This window comes from Coccinella septempunctata, chromosome 2 (assembly GCF_907165205.1).
Source record: "Coccinella septempunctata chromosome 2, icCocSept1.1, whole genome shotgun sequence".
Classification (NCBI taxonomy): domain Eukaryota; kingdom Metazoa; phylum Arthropoda; class Insecta; order Coleoptera; family Coccinellidae; genus Coccinella; species Coccinella septempunctata.
In genome coordinates, this window is record NC_058190.1 from 11583242 (window position 1) to 11603526 (window position 20285).

Sequence of the window (20285 nt, forward strand, 5' to 3'; positions counted from 1 at the left end):
AATGTCAGCAATACATTTTTAGGTATCAAACAATAAAGCATATGTGTGAGTTTTAGCAAAGGTTAGTGTAACGGGGTACTACAAAATTTGGAGTATGATACAAGAGCTTAGGGAAAAACCTCAGTAAAAAACCCTGTTTTCCCGTGAGTAGTGTAGTGATGGCAAATTTGTTTACAGAATAAACTTTCAATACTGAAGGGCTTCTTTTCCATCGATATAAAAATTTCTTGATCCTCTTTCCCATTTCGAAATAATATCTGAAACAAAGAAACAGAGCAGAAAACGAGAAAAAAAGTGAATAATAAAGCTTTCATCAAAACTTATTCGAAGACTTGATGATGACTGAAGAAAAAAAAATAATCATAGGTACATAACTTGTCCTTCAATTGCACTGGGTGGAATACCATCTCTGCGTCAAAAATCTTCTGCTGATCTTGGTGAAGGATCACCCTCGACGTTAGAAATGCCTTCAGTACTCAAATTAATAATAGTTAAATCTTGCTTTTGACTGGGAGGATCTTTCGACCAGGTCCAGTCTTCCAAGTGATGATTCTTCTGTTCTTCAGTTGTTCGAGGAACCTTACAGACCCTTATGTTGGGGAATCATCTCCCAAACATGAAAAAACGAGAAAGAAATTCAAAAAACTTCTGACACTTCATTGTTCGGTATTTTGTTACGACACTTTGTATGAAGAGGGTTCACCTCGTTGACTTCAAATAAATAAATAAAAAATTACTTATTTCATACACCGCTGTAAAGAGGTTTTCAAAACTTTTCTTATGAAGTATCACTCAACCCTTCTTCCCTATTCAATTTTGAGGGGTTGAAGCGTTCCCTCTTAGGAGGTTGCTCGTTTAAACCTCAAAGAAACATCAAAAGATGTCCCCCAAACAAATCATTCGACTTTTTTTGGAAAATTTTTCCAATCACTATGGTATAAGATATTTGGGATGGCTCGTCTGAGATAGAACACCTTGTATATTCTGAAATATAAGATTTAAAAACGAACTCTCACGTGAATTGAACCTTCGTGAATTATATCGGAACGCATCCGAATGTTGTAGAGGAGTGAAGCGGTTGAACCACGGAGGAGACGTTCTCATTGGCCGCTTCAAATACGATTCACATCTACAGTTTCAGAGCTACGGAGGATCCATACAGCGTTGCCGAATCAATAATAAAGGCACCAAAAAAAGATTTTCGATAAAAAATTATTCCCGAACACAGAAAATAAATCAAATAGGTATAGGTGTTGATATTCAAAAGTATTGATGAAGTGTTTCAGAGTCAACGAAAGTTATGGCGGGATTCTATTTTCCATGAGCTTTTCAAGAAGCCCACACATCGTATATGTTTCCAGTTTCCATTTGGAAAACGAAATGGTATTCGGCCAAGGAATTAAAGAAAAAACAGTAAATTTTATTAGAAATCAATTGACGGGCTTAAGATCTTTCATTTTGATTTATTGGTCGAAGATTATATTTCAGACTTATGCCATACCCTGTTCCCATATACAGGGTGGCCATTTGAAAACGAAACAGACGAGATTACAGACGAAATAAATTTTTTCGATAGAAATGCTCGTACAGGTCGATCTTGCTGAAACTCAACCCAAATTATCTTGGATATAATTTGCAGTATTTCCAATAACATGCGGTAACACTTGATCGATAGAGATCTCCAAAAAGTCCAAATACGTACATATCTCTAATCAGATTACCAGGGGCCTGATTCTCGAATGTGTAGGAATGCAATCCCATAGGAAAAAAATGACATTTCCCATGGAATTTTCAAATTCTGTATTCTCGAACTGAAGTATGGGAACATATTCCTTTACATTCCATTGGAACTGCTTCCAATGGCTTTTTCTATGGGAATCAGCTTTTTCCAGTGGGAAAATCAATAACATTTGACGTTACAGGGTCGTTTGACGTTTAAGTTTTTATTTCGACAGTTTCGCGAATCGATATTTTTCGGAAGTTAAGATAAGGAACATATTATTCATTCAATATTTTAAAATGTGCCTGGCTGGTCCCATCTACACATGGAACGAGCTGCGTAGCGAACTCCGCCACAATAAACGAGGATCATATCAATCATCAAACACTTTCAAAATATTATCCTGACAAAGGTCGACAACAGAAAATATTCAAACACTCTTTCAACTCAGGTAGATCCAAAATGTGACGTGAGGAAAAGTAATCATCTCATCGTGACGACCATTTCGGAATTATTTCCACTGAATTTGGATGTTACAGTTTTATACCGAACACATTCTTTTTATCACATGATTTATTTCACCCTTATCTGAAATATTCTTTCATATTTTTGAGAACAAAACAAACACTAGAGAAAATTCAACGTATATTATCATTGTAAACCAAATCTGTATGCAACAATTAAGGATCAGGAAGACTTTGTAAAAATAACCTGAATCTGAATAATAAATAATTAAACTCAATAAGAAATAACATATCCTTCTCTATATAAGATAGAGACATAACTGACAAAATTATATACACTATTATAGGGGAGACTGGGGAGGGTTGATACGTTTTTTGGAATTTTTATTCTGGAAACTGAATTATATGAAGAAGCAGGACTTTTCTTATATTATATAATTCTTCAATTAATCGTTCAACAAAATAAATATAGAAGTCGCAAAACATAAACATCCTATTCTGTACAGAACGTTGAACACAAAAACATGCAAACTGTCCCAAGCCTCCCCACATATGGGAGGATTGATACGATGTACTGGGAGAGTAATCGAGAGGATTATTTAGCTCAGTAGGTAGGTCAGCAATGATACTGGCTTGCTTTGGTCCTATAGGTGTAGAAAAATCAGGAAATTGTCAGTTCGTCACTTCCACACAAGAAAAGTCGGCCTCGTTAAATATATGGGGATTGTACGGTTTTTAAAAATCCCTTTGATATGTTGGATGGTGAAGACGCCTTCATGTAGGCCTATCCAACTAGCTACGGAATATTTTTTGAAGATTATACATGTTGATACATGTCTCAAACCTCCCTGAAAGCAATTTTTAAAGTGATTTATGTTTTCATCTTATACCCATATATTTTGAAAAGCGAATAAAACTGTAAATTGAGTACTTTTATGCATATTTCCCAGTGAAATGTTTGTTTATGCCGAAGAATTAATGCATGATCATAAAACCCTTAGGTAACTTGAGTAAAAACTTACAATTTCTCACCTCGAAACACTCTTCGTTGAAGAGGATGGCCGTGAATGCGGAATTGTCGAAGTTCCTGAGGAGTGAATTCGCAAATCAGACTTCCACAATTAAAGAAGAACTAGCGAAGCTGAGGGAAGAAATCAAAGAAATTGGATTGAAGACGGAAGGGAGAATACAACATTGCGAAGGAAGAGTCAGTAAAGTTGAGAGTGAGCTACTTAAAATCAAGCGTAATTCTATTAAGAACAATATTATTGTAACCGGACTAGCTCTAGACAACGCAGACCTAGTGCATTCCGTGATTGCTCAATATAAACTTGGTTGAGTTAGAAGTGAATAACATATTCAGGCTCAATAAGAAGAAATCAGTGATAAAAATTAAATTTTTATCTTACCTAGCCAAATCAAAGGTGATTCAAAATAGGCTGAAACTCAAAGGTACTCGAGTCTATATTAACGAGGACCTATGCGAGGAGGATCGCGAAAATTTCAAATTCTTGAGGCAAAAATTGTTTGAAGCGAAAACCAATAAACAAAGAGCATTTATACGATCTGATTGTCTATACGTAAACGGTGAAAAGCACACCATCGAACAACTAAAAAGTTTAGAAGAGTCGGAGGAATCTCTGAATATCTCCAAAAATATAATTGAAAAACCCAATCCCTCAGATGAAAAAACCCAGGAATTGATCATCGTGCCTGATCATCCGACCCTCATAGCCTCTCACAAACCAACACTCACCGAGTCCGAACACATACATCAGGGAGAAGGCACGAAGATAAATAAGGAAATTTCAATATCAAATCTAGTACTGAATAAAGCGAAAGACTTTGAGGAGCTTGGGAGAACGAGATCACATTCTTCAGGTTCTTCAGGAATTGCGGGGAAGACTCAGAAGGCTGGTAACACGGGAACCAAAAGCAAGAGAGGTGGTTAACACAAGACTGGGAAGAAGATAAGCTACTTTTTATTTGTTTTGTCTATTATTGCTCAAATAAAGTATTATAATTATCATTTATTGTTAAATTGGTTTTGGGTTTCTTTTGTTGTGGTTTGTTCTTCTTAGTTTGAAATGGATCAGTTTCTGAGAGATTTCCATGAGATAACACATAAGACTGAATACTTGGAACCGAAGGGCGGTTTGAATGGTTATATGGGTGAGAGAGATAACTTCAAGATAAAACATAATAAAATAAGTAGTATGGAAGAAAATTTTGATGAATCAAGCTATTGCTGGGGAAGTATTCTGGAGATTTTCAAGTGATTGTATTGACAGAAACTTTCAGGGTACCGGACTTGGAACTTTTCAAGATAAAAGGATATTCATGTGTGTATAACAACGGAAACTACAGTAGGAATGACGGCGTTATTGTTTACGTCAGAGAAGACATCCAATATACTCACAAAATAATACCTGTAGGAGAACAAAATGTCATAGAATTGGATCTTAAACTACCAAAACAGACAGTAAAAATAACCGGAATATATCGTTCGCCGAAGGTATGTATAAAAAGAAGTTCAAACGCGGGAGGAAGGAGAAGTCTATTCAAATAAAACATTATTTCTGTTCCCAACTTGTAAGAGTGAAATAAAGCAGATGATAATGGAGTTGAAGAATGAAAGTGCACCTGGGGATGACGGTATAAGGAATGAACTCCTGAAAAACATCCAGGATGAAATATCAGAACCTCTCATGCTCCTGGTTAACAAATGCTTCCAAACTGGACAATTTCCGAGAGTTTTAAAAATAGGTATAATCAAGCCATTTCTCAAGTCAGGGGAGGAAAGCAACCTATCGAACTACAGACCGATTTGCCTAACATCCAATGTAGCTAAGATTATAGAAAAAATATTGAAAGCTCGTATCCTTAATTTATTAGAAAAAAACAAAATTTTATCAGATAATCAATTCGGTTTTAGAGCTGGTAAATCAGCGGAAGATGCGATCAGAAGAATAACAGGAACTGCATACAACTGGCTAGATAGTGGTAAAGTAGGTTTATGTGTTTTTATAGATCTAGCGAAAGCTTTTGATACCATCTCTCATGTAAAACTTCTCCGAAAACTCCATCTAATCGGCTCTAGGGGAAAAGCATATGATCTTATCATAAGTTACTTATTACACCGAACACAATATGTCAAATTTCAAGACCACAATAGTGGAAAGAAGACGGTTGAATTTGGAATACCACAAGGAACAGTCTTAGGGCCAATACTATTCACGATTTATGTGAAGCTTCGCAGACCATACTGCAGTATTGTATGAAGCCCTATGCCAATCACAAATAAAATACGAAATAATTGGATGGGGAGGAGCATATGACAACCAAATAAAAAGAATTGAGGTTATCCAAAAGTGGATATTGCGGATCATTTACGAAAGGCCACTTCTCTTTCCATCGGACGAACTTCACAAGATGTCCAGAATTATGGACCCCCATCAATTGTTTGCCCTAGAGATGCTTCTCATTATAAGGTCAGGGAAACTACATATTTCGAAACATCAACATGATTATGGGACAAGAAATAAAATAAATCAATATCTTGTTCCTAGAGCCGAGAATCGCATAGGACAAAGATGTTATACGTATCTAGGACCCCGCCTACATTCCATCACTCCTGAAAAACTGAGAACAATTAAGAACTCCTATAGCCATAAGAAAGAAATGAAGAAGTGGATATTCGAAAAAGGAAGAAGCTTCTTTGACATGTTTATAAAACAACAATGATATCACAACAAAGTAAGCAGTAAATGAAGACAAAATTTTGATCACCCACAAAATAGAACAATATCTTTAAATGACGCTCAGAAACTTTTTCAAATTAGTCTAACATTATTGAGGATACTGTAAATTATTTTGGTTGAAATGTTTTTCACGTACAGGCTTACGCCTCTGTGAAAGATGTTTATCCTGTAGTTTTCAGAATAAACGATATTATTATTATTATTATTATAATCTAGTCGAGTCCAAAAAACCTAAGTTTTATAGGTCTAGTTGTAACATCTCCATTTCCGACAGGGCTATCCATATAAGTATTTGGAAATTACAAGGCACAATTCTGTTCATTCACCAATGAACACCCATGTTCTTATAAATTATTGATTTTAAAAACAATTTTTTTCAGATGGAACTAGTTGAAGTACCTAAAGAAACTTACTATATTTCACCCGAAAACTTTATATTTGTCAAAGATAAACAGGTATCAAGAGGCAGGACATATTTAAAATGTCAAGACCCATTGTGCTCTGCCAAAATTATAATGCAAGAGGGTCAGCCATGGATTTTGAGGTGAGTTTTCTGGGGTAATACTTAATGGGCAAAAACTCCAAAATCGAATTTAAGATTATTTACTCATTGTTTGGTTATTTGCTTAATGAATATAACTTTTACTAAGTATCTAATAACTACCTTCGAAAGTTTCAATTTATTGCAAATAAACTCAATACTTGATCTAGAATGTGGTTTTAGAGCGGAGCATAACCATTTGGCTGATTTGCTCCTGCTTCAAGATATTCTGCTAAAAAGTATCTTAGCATTCAGAAGCAGGACCGAAACATAAATTCATGGAGGAAGAGATTCGCCACAATGAGGCATCATTGAGGCTAACAAATGGATTCCTCACTGTAAAACCGATGATGCAGCGGGAAAGGAGGAAAGTCCAATCTCCCATACCAGCTACATTGGAGGATGCTGCTGGCTATTTGGCAAATGCATCGTAAGTTAAATGTTTTTCAATCATATTTTATTCACTTCATCTGTCTTAAAGAAAAAAGAATTAAATTTTTCATGTTCAATTGTTCCAGATATCGGAAATATTCATTGGAATTGGGGCCAAAACAGAGACCATTTTTCCTTGACATCAGGGATGGATGCCTCTTTTTTGTGTCCCCTGGTATTCTAAGAGAGGCAATTGATGGGAATAGTCTCCACTTGCACATGGACACGACATTCAAAATTGTGCCCAGAGCAGGTGGAGCCCATCAGTTGGATGAGGGATCACACGGTGAGCATAACTTTTTCATTATTTTCTAGTTTGCCATTTCTTATTTTTTTTTCCTGCAAGGCATACCCTGTGGTGTTTTGTATGATGCCAAACCGCACCAGAGAAACGTACACTGGGGTACTGCGATACACCAGGCAATTATTTGGCGCCTCCCATATCTCCTCTGTCCTTTGTGACTATGAGTTGGCCCTGAGACATGCAGTTCGAGAAGTGTTTGCTGTAATTTCCTTGAGAGGTTGCTGGTTCCACTTCGCAAAAAATGTATTTCTCAAAGGTGGGTACGATATGGTATTCAAAATCAAGTGTTTATGAAAGCATATGGAATATTTTTTAATTGATAAATATTCTTCAGCTCGCCAAATGCATATAAATGACGCAGTTGGCGTCAGAATGGCTATGGCCCTTCCACTGTTGCCCGCAGAACGAATTTCTGAAGGAATAGACTTCGTTTGCGAAAGAATTAGTAATGATGGATTCACAAGGTACATGCAGAGACAGTGGCGTAACACCAATATTTCGGTGTTTGGTTTCGATAACCGAACCAATAACGCCATCGAGTCTCTGCATGGACAAGTATTAAAAATCATAGGCCGCGCACACCCGAATTTTTGGGTGTTCGTTCAATTCCTTCAGAAATTCGAACACTACAAGTGCTCTGATCTAATCAGAGTACTAAGCGGGCTGCAGTTGAGAAGACGGGGGAGACGCCGTTATATTGAACTCAATCAACGGATCAGTGAGTAGCATCAAGTATTACATATATGTAGCCACTTTATTGGCTGGATAAAAGCCATTAATTTTAATTAATGCCAAGCACAACTGCCAATCTATTATGACTCAATTGTGATGAATTTTAATTACTTTTCAGATAATGCTCAGCGTCAATTTGAGCAAGATGGCAATCTGCGTCATTTTTTGAGTGTGACCAGCCATACGGTCATGGGCATTCACAGATTATTTGACCCAAATGTGCCAAGTAAGTAATACATCGAAAAACAATTAATCTCAAGAAGTCAGATTTCAATGAAATTTTTCCATTTTCAGTTGAGGAAATTCCAGACACGGAGGGAATGGTCCCGAACGATGTCCAGGGTTTAAAGGAGGCGGCTAATATTGACCTGGATGTCGAAAACGCAGCCTTAGTGCCGTTGGTGGAAATGCAGGGTAATTATATATATATATATATATATATATATATATATATATATATATATATATATATATATATATATATATATATATATATATATATATATATATATATATATATATATATATATATATATATATATATATATATATATATATATATATATATATATATATATATATATATATATATATATATATATATATATATATATATACATTTACAGGGTGTCTCTAAACAAATGCGAAGGACCCAAGGAGTTGATTTCTCGATGAAAATAAGCAGGGGTAGTTCCTATAAATTTTTTTCGAAATCGATCTCCCTTATTCCATGATACGGCCTTTGGGAGGCGATGACGAGTTGACAGTTTTTGATTTTTTTACGGGTTCTAAGAAACACTCAGCCATAAAACAATACATAATAATAATATGAATCACTAAATAGATATCACACAATTTTTTTAGATCTCATAACTTTATTATTAGGGGTTGAAAATAACAACTCCTTATGATACCTATATGAGGATACTTCATTCTAATAAAATATAGCACGTTGTAATAAATTATTCACATTTACATATTGCATATTCACATCAAAACTTTCCACAGAAGACCAAGACGTTGATGAGCTTCCGAAAAGGCGCGTATACATCTGAGCAAAATAGCCGAATGAGCACGCCGCACCGAATGAGCGTTTATGCAGACATTTTCTCTTTCCGACGCACGAACAGCATGAGCATGTGTTCGGAGCCGCTCCAACGGATGTGTCAGTTCAGTGCTTACGAACGCGGACGATGGAAACTTAGAAAACAGGAATCATTCTATGTTCTAAGGATGGAAAACTTGTACGAGTTGCTAAAGAAGAAGAGACGACGGTGTACTTGATGGTCTTAACAATTATATCTACAAAGAAGTCGAGACCTTAGTCTCAACAGCACTTTTTTTAGCACGACATTCAGAGTGATGGCGGCAAAATTGGGCGGTTTTCATACTATTTTATTAAATTCAAACACGTTTCTTGCGAGAAATTCATATTAAAATGTGCGCGTTCGGTTCGAGGAAAAGATGTCAACTAAATCCGTCCACACTGAGCACGAATTTTCTTTGATAGACAAAATTGCGGATCGGCTCCGCGCCACATGAGCACGTTCGGTGCGGTGTGTTTAGCCCGTCCACATCTGAATGCTCATTCGGCGCGATGTGCTCATTCGGCTGTTTTGCTCAGATGTGTACGCGGCTAAAGAAGCCGCAGATCACTCTCAGGCCCAAGAGGATCATTTGGCTCAAGAGCTCCAGAGAGTCACAGAGCAGCCTTCTCCACGGGAACCTGAAGCTCATCCGCTTGCAGGTGACGTATACGTATATAATTTTGATACAATGAATAATTTTTTTTACTATTAAGTGGTATGTTATTCTGGTGCGGAAAAATTAAAATTATCAATGTTATTTGCTTCAAACAAAATTGAAATGCTCATAAAACAATATTCTACAAAACTCTTATCCTGTGTGGAAAACTCAGTTTCAATGGTTTCTTCTGAAGTAGTGTTGAATAACGACATACTTCAATAGGTTCAGTAAGAATTTGATTCTTCATTAGGGTTGTTTCTATTTTCTGATTTGAAATATTTCTTGATATTTATATGGCATGGGTCATTCGCTAAAGTTACAGAGTGCTCATCCTGTATTTCTGCAGTGTAAAATATTGTTGAAAAACTGTCAAAACATAACAAAAAATTGCTGTCAATTAGATGTTTATTACATAATGTTTTATTTGTGTTTTAGATATGACCTGGTTTGATTTATTACAAGCCATGACATGTATTGATTGGAAAATTTGTTTTACAGGTAGCTGTGTTGCTTGCTATACAGAGCATGCAACACAAGCAGTGGTGCCCTGTGGGCACATTGTCTACTGTAACAACTGTCTTGCTACAGCTAGACAAGTAGGGGACATATCTCGATGTCCCCAATGTCGTAGTAGTGTGCAGCAATTTCTGCAACGATTTGCACCATAAACCCCAAGGAGAGCCCTATTATATTTCATATAAACCTAGTAACCCAACGAACAGGAAATATTAGAACCACCTGCTCACCAGATTTCCAATATATCCAGGATTTGCCAGATCCTTAAACAATTCAGTATACCTACTAGAATGATACATCATTTCCTCCTGATGCCTGCCTGCTACCTACTCTGTTATCCTATGCTCTCCAAGACAAGAAAATCTTCGTAGATGAATTGAAAACATTCGAATACTCCTATGAAGATGTGAGACAACTGCACTCGATATATTCCTAGTAACCCAACGAACAGGAAATATTAGAACCACCTGCTCACCAGATTTCCAATATATCCAGGATTTGCCAGATCCTTAAACAATTCAGTATACCTACAAAATGATACATCATTTCCTCCTGATGCCTGACTGCTACCTACTCTGTTATCTCCTCTCTCCAAGACAAGAAAATCTTCGTAGATGAATTGAAAACATTCGAATACTCCTATGAAGATGTGAGACAACTGCACTCGAAGTATTCCTAGTAACCCAACGAACAGGAAATATGAGAACCACCTGCTCACCAGATTTCCAATATATCCAGGATTTGCCAGATCCCTAAACAATTCAGTATACCTATTATACTAGAATCCCACACAGGATGAAATATTGCAGTGAAAAATTTCAAAATATTCTCAAGAAAGATTTCATTGAAATATTTATGAAAGGTTTCGAGAATATTTACGGCAAGAAAGTTTTCGAAAGATTGGCAGAATATTTCCATGATATATAATAAATGTTTCATGAAATATGACTTCATAAGATTCATTAATATTCTACGAAATTTTTATGACAGATTTTGCAATGTTTCAGGAAAATAAATATCCATAGGAATCAGAATAGTTGTGAGAAATATTTCTTGAATTTTTCAAAAAATATTTGAAGGAATATAAACTAAATATTTCTAATTCGTCTACATAATACATTGAAAAAACCTCAAAATAATATTTCAGTGGAAGATTTTCGATTAAAAGCTGAAACTGTGAAAATTTGACCAATTTTCATTCCCGAAATCTTACTGAATGCTCTTTGAAAGATTGGCTGGCAAATAATTTGTATGAAGATCGCTAATATGTATGAAATATTTTATTTGTCTTCCAAAGTACCTATAATGCAACTGAACATTTCATTAACGTTTCAAGTAATGCTACAATAAATATTTCAGAAATCGCACCAGAATATTTCTTTGCAATATTTCTGAAAGATGAAGTGGAAGCCCAAATAAATTGTTAATATTTCATGAAATATTTCAGGAAATATTTTTGAAAGATAATGATATTTCAATTTCACCGAAACGTTTTCATATAAGAATTCATATATTTAAATAAATATATAAGAAATACTGCAGGAATATTCAACACATCTCCGGATTTTTGTGCGGAATATTTTGGGTTATATCCGTGAAATATTCTACTGACTTTTTATTTAATGTTTTGTCGTTAGCATCCCTCTTGTCTAAGTTACTGTCTTTTTAATGTGTGAAGAAAAAATTGTTTATATGCTATTATTCTTTTCGCACTGGGTAGTCATTATAGTACGTCGAAAGAGCAAATAACAACAATAAAATATCTATCTATATGAATAGTAGAGTTCCAGAATTACATTTCGGAGGAAAGAGAGCGAGCAGACTTTGCTCTGATTCGTAGATAGACGTAGATGTACGCTCTGATTGGACGGTATTGACGTAACAGATGGAAAAGATGCGATTCTGGTATAGTCTATACCTTGTCAGTGATTTTTAGAACCCGTAAAAAAAAATTAGAAACTGTCAACTCGTCATCGTCTTCCAAAGGCTGTATTTTGGAAGGGAGGTTGATTTCGAAAAAAATTTAAAGGAACTACCCCTGCTTATTTTTCATTGAGGAATCATCTCCCTAAGTGCTTCGCATTCGTTTACAGACCTGTTAAATTACCATGTCAATGCTTGAATATTCATGAATACATTTGCTTCTTCAACAAAACTCAAAGATTTAAATTTATAAAAGGAGTAGAAAATGAAATTACCTATATTTTATGTTTGTCTTTTATTCAAAAACTAAAATATAACAGAACAATTAAAATTGATGAGGAAATAATTCTCCACCTACTTTAGATATATACAATTATTTACAAGGATTTTCGTGAACACTTAAAATTGATAAGGAAATAATACTACACTTACTTTAGATATATACAATTATTTACAAGGACTTTCGCGAACACCTAAAATTTATAAGGAAATAATTCTACACTTACTTTAGATATATACAATTATTTACAAGGATTTTGGTGAACAATTAAAATTGAGAAGGAAATAATTCTACACTTACTTTAGATATATACAATTATTTACAAGGATTTTCGTGAACACTTTAAATTGATGAGGAAATAATTCTACACTTACTCTAGATATATACAATTATTTACAAGGAATATCATGAATAATGGAATTAGTCATTTCTTTTTCTCTTGATTCCCTGGTGCAAATGTGTATTTGCGTGAATGGCAAGGGGTGATAGGGGTTGTTTGAATTTGCAATATCTGTTATTCTGTTTCAGTCTGTTGATTCCACATAACTTAGCTATTTCCATGTCCGCTGATCCTCTACTTTCCAGAATTGCAAAAAGGATTCGAAATTTAAAAGGACTGATTGTATCACTCTAGAAGGAAATTATTCTGATGAATGACCAAAATAACTCCTTAACCGATGTGTTAACTCTAATAAGACTCCACTATTTACTATAGTAAATAATAATAATATATAAGTGAAGAAATAATACTATATGTGCGATCATTTTGAAACAAGCATACGGTGGAACAGATTGATGTATTTTGTTGTGATGACTCGATTCCTATGCAATCATTAATCCTTGATAAAGGTCCGATTTGAGACCGAAACGTCGATGTTCTTGATATGAAAAGGAATATCGAATAATATACAAACTATCCAAATACCTGAAGGAGTTTTCATCACAAAAGAAAAAATTGAAGCTCATAAAAAGTTTAAAAAATTCCGTAAAGCTGATGACTATGCTTATTTTTCTGTTCTTCGTAAACAATGTAAGAAACTGATTGAAAGAGATTACTCTGATTATATAGCACACATCGAAAATAATATATCTAAAAATCCAAAGAACTTTTGGTCATATGTTGTTAATGCGTTCGGTGAATACTTCGCAGGTGTTTTTGATGATCCCAATAAACCGATCATCTATAAAAATAACAAAGACACGAATAATTTCGATAACATCAACATTGATTTTATTCAGAGGGAGGTTATATTGACAAAGATAATCGAGCTAAAACTCAATAAGGGACCTGGACCGGATTCAATTCATCCAGTATTTATAAAATCTTTCTCTTTCATCACGGAATATTGTTAGGCATATTAGCAGATTTTGGGGTGTCAGGGAATCTATTGCTGTGGATTGAATCTTACTTGTCGGATAGATGTCAGTATGTTGTTGTGGATGCAGTCTCGTCCACAGTTCACGAGGTCACACCAGGAGTGGTACAAGGATCGCATTTGGGTCCACTTCTTTTTAATGTTTTTATCGACGATGTGTCAACTTGTTTTTTACATGTTTATTTCGAAATCTATGCTGACGATCTCAAAATGTATAAGTCGATTGTAAGTTTGGATGATGTCACTGGATTTCGTGAGGATCTTGACAGGTTTTCTGTATTCTGCTGGAAACGATATTTAACACTCAATATTGGGAAATGTAAGCATATAAGATTTACTAAAAATACTAACGTTATGGTATTTCCCCTACACATTGATGGAGTGATTGTGGAGGAGGTGAGATGTGTGAGGGACCTCGGAGTGTTTCTTGATTCGAAGCTGTCATTTGAATTTCACATAGACAGTGTAGTCTCTGAGAGTTTTAAGATGCTAGGTTTCGTTTTGAGGATTTCTAAGGCGTTCAAAAATGTGGAAACAGTCAAGACTCTATATTTCAGCTACGTACGTAGCAATTTGGAATATGTAACACCGATTTGGAGTCCCATCTATCATAAATATAATCGATAAATTGAAAAAAGTACAGAGTAAATTCACAAAAAGTTTGCTTTACCGTTATGGTAGTAGACAAGACTACGCTTATGAATATAGACTTCAATTGTATAAAATGATGAGCCTGGAAAATAGAAGAGTAATGTTCGATCAAATATTTTTGTATCGTATTTTGAATAATTGTTTTGATTTCCCGTTGATAGAGAATATTCATTTTAATGCACGCTCTTTCAGTGGTCGTCGAAGACACTTATTTTTTGTACCACAGGCTAGGACCTCTCTTTATTATAACTCCATTTATTTGAGAATAACTCGTTTTTACAATTGGCATGTTGTCGAAATTGATTTGTTTACTTTGTCCTTGTCCGAATTCAAGCGGAGACTGATGCAGTATTTGTCAAAATATTAAAATTAGGTAATTAAATTTTTTATATATGGTGCTAGTATAGATCTTCATTTCATATTTCTATTACCATGTTTCACGATATTGTTGATTTTATGTAAGTTAAATTTGTAGTGAACCCTGTTATTGGGTTTATCCTGTTGGTGTTCCAGTTATGTAAAGAAATAAATAAATAAATAAATAAAATCATTATTACATAATATGGATTATAATATAAACCGTAATTTATCATTACTACACTGATAAATCTTTACCAGAATTACAATGACAAATTGTTCCCGGAATTAAAATCACATTTATATACTCACTAAGTAGTGGTTACTTTTTATTCATATTTATTCTTGCTTATGAAAGATCGGTTCGGTGGATTAAACTACTACAGATGGTTCAAAATTATATCTATATATATATAAATATTTCTGAGGTATGTTAATTTGAATATAACTGGAATAAAACTCGACTTGTTTATTTGCAACATACAATTCTCAACTGCTTCACAGATATTGTCGTTAAAAAAAAAAAACAGATAATCTTAAATAATATAACATAACGGCGTTTTTCCGGATATTTGGAAGACTGGATTCATCAAGCCTATTTGTAAATCGGGGTCCAAGGAGGATGTTTCCAATTATAGACCAATAACGATACTCAGCGTGATCCCTAAGTTATTTGAATCAATAATTCATGAGCAAATAAAATCGAGAATATATGATAGAATTATTCCTGAAGAGCATGGTTTTTTCCGGGGTAGAAGCGTTGAGACAAATCTTCTGGTTTTCACTCAGTTTGTTCTTGAGGCTTTGGAGGATCACAGACAGGTCGAAGTTGTTTACACTGATCTAGCGAAGGCGTTCGATAGTGTGTCCCATAAAATTCTTGGTAGAAAGCTTAGGATGTTTGGTCTCCATGATAACTTATGTCGGTGGTTGATGTCTTATGTCTCAGTCAGATACCAAACCGTTAAAGTAGGCGGAACATTATCATTTTCTATACCGGTAACTTCGGGAGTCCCCCAGGGTAGTCACCTAGGCCCATTGTTATTTTTAATTTTTATCAATGACCTAAGTCTTGTCATCCGATTTGTTAAGTTCTTGCTCTTTGCGGATGATTTGAAGCTTTTCTTTTCAGTAAAATCGTTATCCGACGTTGGGAGATTGAGATCGGACTTAGGGGCAGTTGAGGATTGGTGTGCTGCCAATTGTCTGGCTATCAACGTCGATAAATGTAAGTTCATGACAATATCCCGTCTGGAGCGCCCCATCATGGTCGATTATTGTATAGGTGGTAAGAATATAGATAGAGTGTTTGTTTTCAAGGATCTGGGTGTTTCATATGATAGCACATTGTCTTTTAGGGAACATATTCAGGCCATTTCTGCGTCATCTCTCAGGACTTTGGGATTCGTTATTAGAAATGCTAGGGACTTCAACGTCGAGACTCTGCAACATCTTTATATATCTTTAGTTAGACCTATGTTGGAGTTCTTATCTGTCGTGTGGTCTCCATACTTATCGATCGATGTTTCTTTGCTGGAGAGGGTTCAGAACAGGTTTCTCAGGTGTGCTGCTGTTAGAATGGGTACTTTCTCGATCTATACTTTCTCAGCTAGTCGAATGCGCGACCGTCTTGGACTGTCCTCTTTGAGAACGAGGAGGTTTCATGCGGATGTGATATCAATTGCTAAGCTCTTTCAAGGTCTTTTGTACTCCCCTGACTTGTTATCGCAATTCAGTCTGTATGTTCCTCCTAGACCCATCCGAAGGTTTGATTTGTTTCGACTCGCACAGTCGAGGACTAATTATTGTTTAAATTCTCCGGTTTCGAGGATGATGAGAAACGCTAATGTCGTGGACTCCTTAGGAGTTGATATATTTCATGATTCCATTTCGAGGGTGAGAAGAGATTTGAAGTACCTGATAAGACTGTGATATTTTAGATACATTTGAGTTGTTGCTCTATTGTCTTCTTTCTGTTTTGATGGATATATTTATATGTATGTATACTTGAATTTACTCTACGTCTACTCTCTTCTGTGTTTTGATTAATTGATTTGTATTTTTTTTTCTTAACTAAAAGGTCATGTACCGTTAATAAATAAATGAATAATGATGCATGACATTTAAACTAGAGATAGTAGATTTTGAAAAATTATAATTCAGCTAAGGAATTTAACGAAAAAACAAGCTGTTAAATTTGCAAAATTGACTCTCATATTTTTTTATGTCTATACTTAAATTCAGTCAATTTCACTATGAGAAGATTTTTTGTTCATAATTCGAATCACAATACACTATCCCTAATGAAAATGAAATAAAAAAATTTCAGTTTTCTGGTTTCTAAGAAAAAATTTGAAAATTGCTTCTTTTAATCATCTTTAGCTGTGTCAGTGTCCTAGGCATGGACTGCTCAAAATAAATATATGAAAAACCCACATTTTTTTGACATGGAATCATTCCTTGAATTTTCTAACAGCTGCTCATTTATACTGTGTGTTTTATTATATCAGTTCAGCGTTAAACGCTGTCACATGAAAGCAGAGTAGTTGTGGGTGCTTTAAAGGAAGCAATGTGAGTGCTTCAAAATCTGAGTTTGCTCATCGGCTGAATTTTAAAGTGCAAAGCTCTCTCGGGTCGAAAAATATTTCATTCGAATTTTAGTTTGGACTTTTATAAAAAACTAACCAATATCTATGAATGCGAATTTGGATTTGAATAATCATACTTTCACATCAAGTACACTTTATTCGAAAAACTCATTATACGTATTATATGTATCAACCTACATTTATACCATACAAATATTACTGATAGATTTTTGTATAGGAGAAGTCAGTCAACATCTTCAGTATTTGTTTTAAATTCGTTTCATTCATCTGAGTATTCATGTTGATTATGTCTGAATTTATTGAACAAAAATTACCTAACCACCTCAAGGGATGCATCATTCCCTTAATGGTGCTGATAACGCATATGAATAACTTCCAATATTCACTAATACGTTTATTACTTCAGAAGGTACTCTGATGCTAAGAAGGAACAATATTTGGTCCTTTGAGACGCTAATCCCTAATCGGAATCATAAATCCGAATAATGAAAAACTTTCTGTCAGTTCAAAAGGAATTCCTAAATATCGTTAATGCATTCTTCAATGTAATTACATCTAGAAACATTTTGAATAGTTTCCATGAATTTTCATTTTCAGTTCTTATTATACAGAGCCATTATAGATTTTCAGGGATAGGATAATCAAATATGACTTATTCAGAAAAGAATCCGCAAAGGTCAACATATTATATTTGGATGCTTTGCTTCTAATTTTTTTTGTATAATCGAAATAAATGAGCAGCCCCTAAAGTTGAGAGAATGTATATTGAAAAAAAGCATTCAGTATCTTTTCTCGTACTGCTGACTAGTATATTTTTTTTTCCAAATTCTACCTTACTTTCCTGCAAAAGCATTTATTCTTTTACACATTCACATGCCTTCTCGAATTTATTCTATTACTAGCTGACCCGGCAAACGTTGTTTTGCCATATAAATAATTTCCTAGTAATTTCTAGTAAAAAAAATAGAAATTAAAAATTTTGTCTAAAAAATAAAAAAAAAATTTAGGGGTGGACTACCCCTAACATTAAGGGGGATGAAAAATAGATGTTGGCCGATTCTCATGGATACCGGATAAGCACAAAAAATTTCATCAAAATCGGTCAAGCCGTTTCGGAGGAGTATGGCAACGAAAACTGTGACACGAGAATTTTATATATTAGATAATGTGTACCTCAATGACTAATCTTTGGAATTTCGATTATATATATGACGAATTAAATCGCAATTATTCATATCTTTTCGATGCATTTATATATTTATTTCATGAGCTATAGGGTTGAATTTTTTTTGAGAAAATTTAAATATCTTATTTGATTTGCAAGAGAGAACAATGCTTTCGATACATATTTAAAATGACTCAAGATTTCAAATAAGAATGATTCAATAAATTATATTTTCGTTTTCAGAGAAGCTACTTAGACTCGATGAATACCAAAAATAAAGCTTCAACTTCAATTTATTAATTTTGATATTATTTAATATTTTTTTTGTAGAATTCGTGAAAAAAAAATCATTTTTCAAATAAAATTTATTTATAAAACTACGAATAACACAGAACAATATATGTACAATCAATTCAAATATATTATTTACATATTTACAATTCAATTCACAATTCACGAAAAGCTCCCCTTGTCAGTTTATTTTTTTTCCACTATTTTTTCTTTGGGCTATTATGAGTACACGCAGCAAGGGTAGAAGTAGTAGATATAAAATTGTGATGCCTGAATTCAACTTTCTTCTTCCTTTCTTCACACAATGCTGCCAATTCCTTCTGCGCTTTTTCTGCATCCCCTTGCACAGCCTCTTCCAAAATATTCTTCATCTGTAATGCCTTCTCCAGTTTGTCTTTGAGAAGGCCTGGAGACTTCTTTTTCGTGGCTGAACTCTTCGGTGGGCTCGATTGATTCTTCAGCTCTTTCGGCAGACTCGCTTTATTTTCAATAAAGTTTCCGACAACCACTACATTTCGCAAATTTCCTGCTTTTAGAGTTTCCAAAGTGGCAATGGCCACCTTTTTTAAATCAATGGAAATTTTCGGCTTGCTGATCCCATTCTTCTTCGAAATTTTGGTCGTCTGAAACAAAAATATAAATTATAACATAACTATGAACAAAAAATTGATTTTTAAAGATCCATTACAAATTCCAACATCCAAATATTAACTATCTGCAGTTCCATATTATTCTCGGAATATTTCAATATAATTTAAATGTTCTGGAGATAACCAAACGAAACAAGAAAATTAGAATTAAGGACAATTTTCGAAATATTTCTGGAACGTATTTGTCACTATCAGATCAATAAGATCAGTCAAATTTCTACATCTATTCCTAGGAATAAACAATCGCAGTAAAAAATCACTTTTGAGAAAAACTTCCGGAATATTTTGTCTGTAATAATTGGTTAGGTACCTACTTTCAAAGCAAAAAGTTTAGTCAAACTCTAAAACTACTTTCTCAATATCATTATAAATGAAATTCAACTCACCATTTTTAGATATAGGCACAAAACACAACACGAAACTTCAAATTTGACAATGAGACAAGCACCTTACTCTTAAAGTATCGGTATAAAATGAGAAAGACACCCATAACTTTCTTTTTCCTAACTGCCAGATTTTCGGAGTTACCCCTACTCTTTTATGATTGTTCTGTTAGTAAAGGAATCACTCGTCAGATGCGCTCGCGTATCTTAATTTTATTAGTTTAACTTTTCTGATAATTTTTTTCCATACTTTTTGTTTCTTCTTTAATTTTGATGAAGCGAAAATTCACTCGATAAAATTATCTTATTGTCAAATTAGCGAAAATTTGATTGGTTTCTGTACATGACTTATTTTATTTTATTACTTTTGTTATATTCAATATA

The 20285-nt window shown here is 34.3% G+C and overlaps 1 protein-coding gene across 1 annotated transcript; it reads left to right on the forward strand.

Annotated features, from left to right (window-relative positions):
* Positions 1-7101: 7101 nt before the first annotated feature.
* LOC123306973 lies at positions 7102-16735 on the forward strand. The gene is made up of 6 exons (XM_044889174.1): positions 7102-7204; positions 7265-7478; positions 7557-7940; positions 8073-8180; positions 8249-8368; positions 15936-16735. Exons 1-6 carry the CDS (start codon positions 7115-7117, stop codon positions 16733-16735), a joined length of 1716 nt encoding a protein of 571 aa, XP_044745109.1. The 5' UTR covers positions 7102-7114.
* The last annotated feature ends 3550 nt before the right edge of the window (positions 16736-20285 follow it).

Bases quoted from the DNA above. Each gene is read 5' to 3' on its own strand.
- LOC123306973 (XM_044889174.1), top strand. From the start codon at position 7,115: ATGGGAATAGTCTCCACTTGCACATGGACACGACATTCAAAATTGTGC. The intron at 7,205-7,264 runs GTGAGCATAACT...TTTTCCTGCAAG, and splicing joins GTTGGATGAGGGATCACACG to GCATACCCTGTGGTGTTTTG. The intron at 8,181-8,248 runs GTAAGTAATACA...TTCCATTTTCAG, and splicing joins ATTTGACCCAAATGTGCCAA to TTGAGGAAATTCCAGACACG.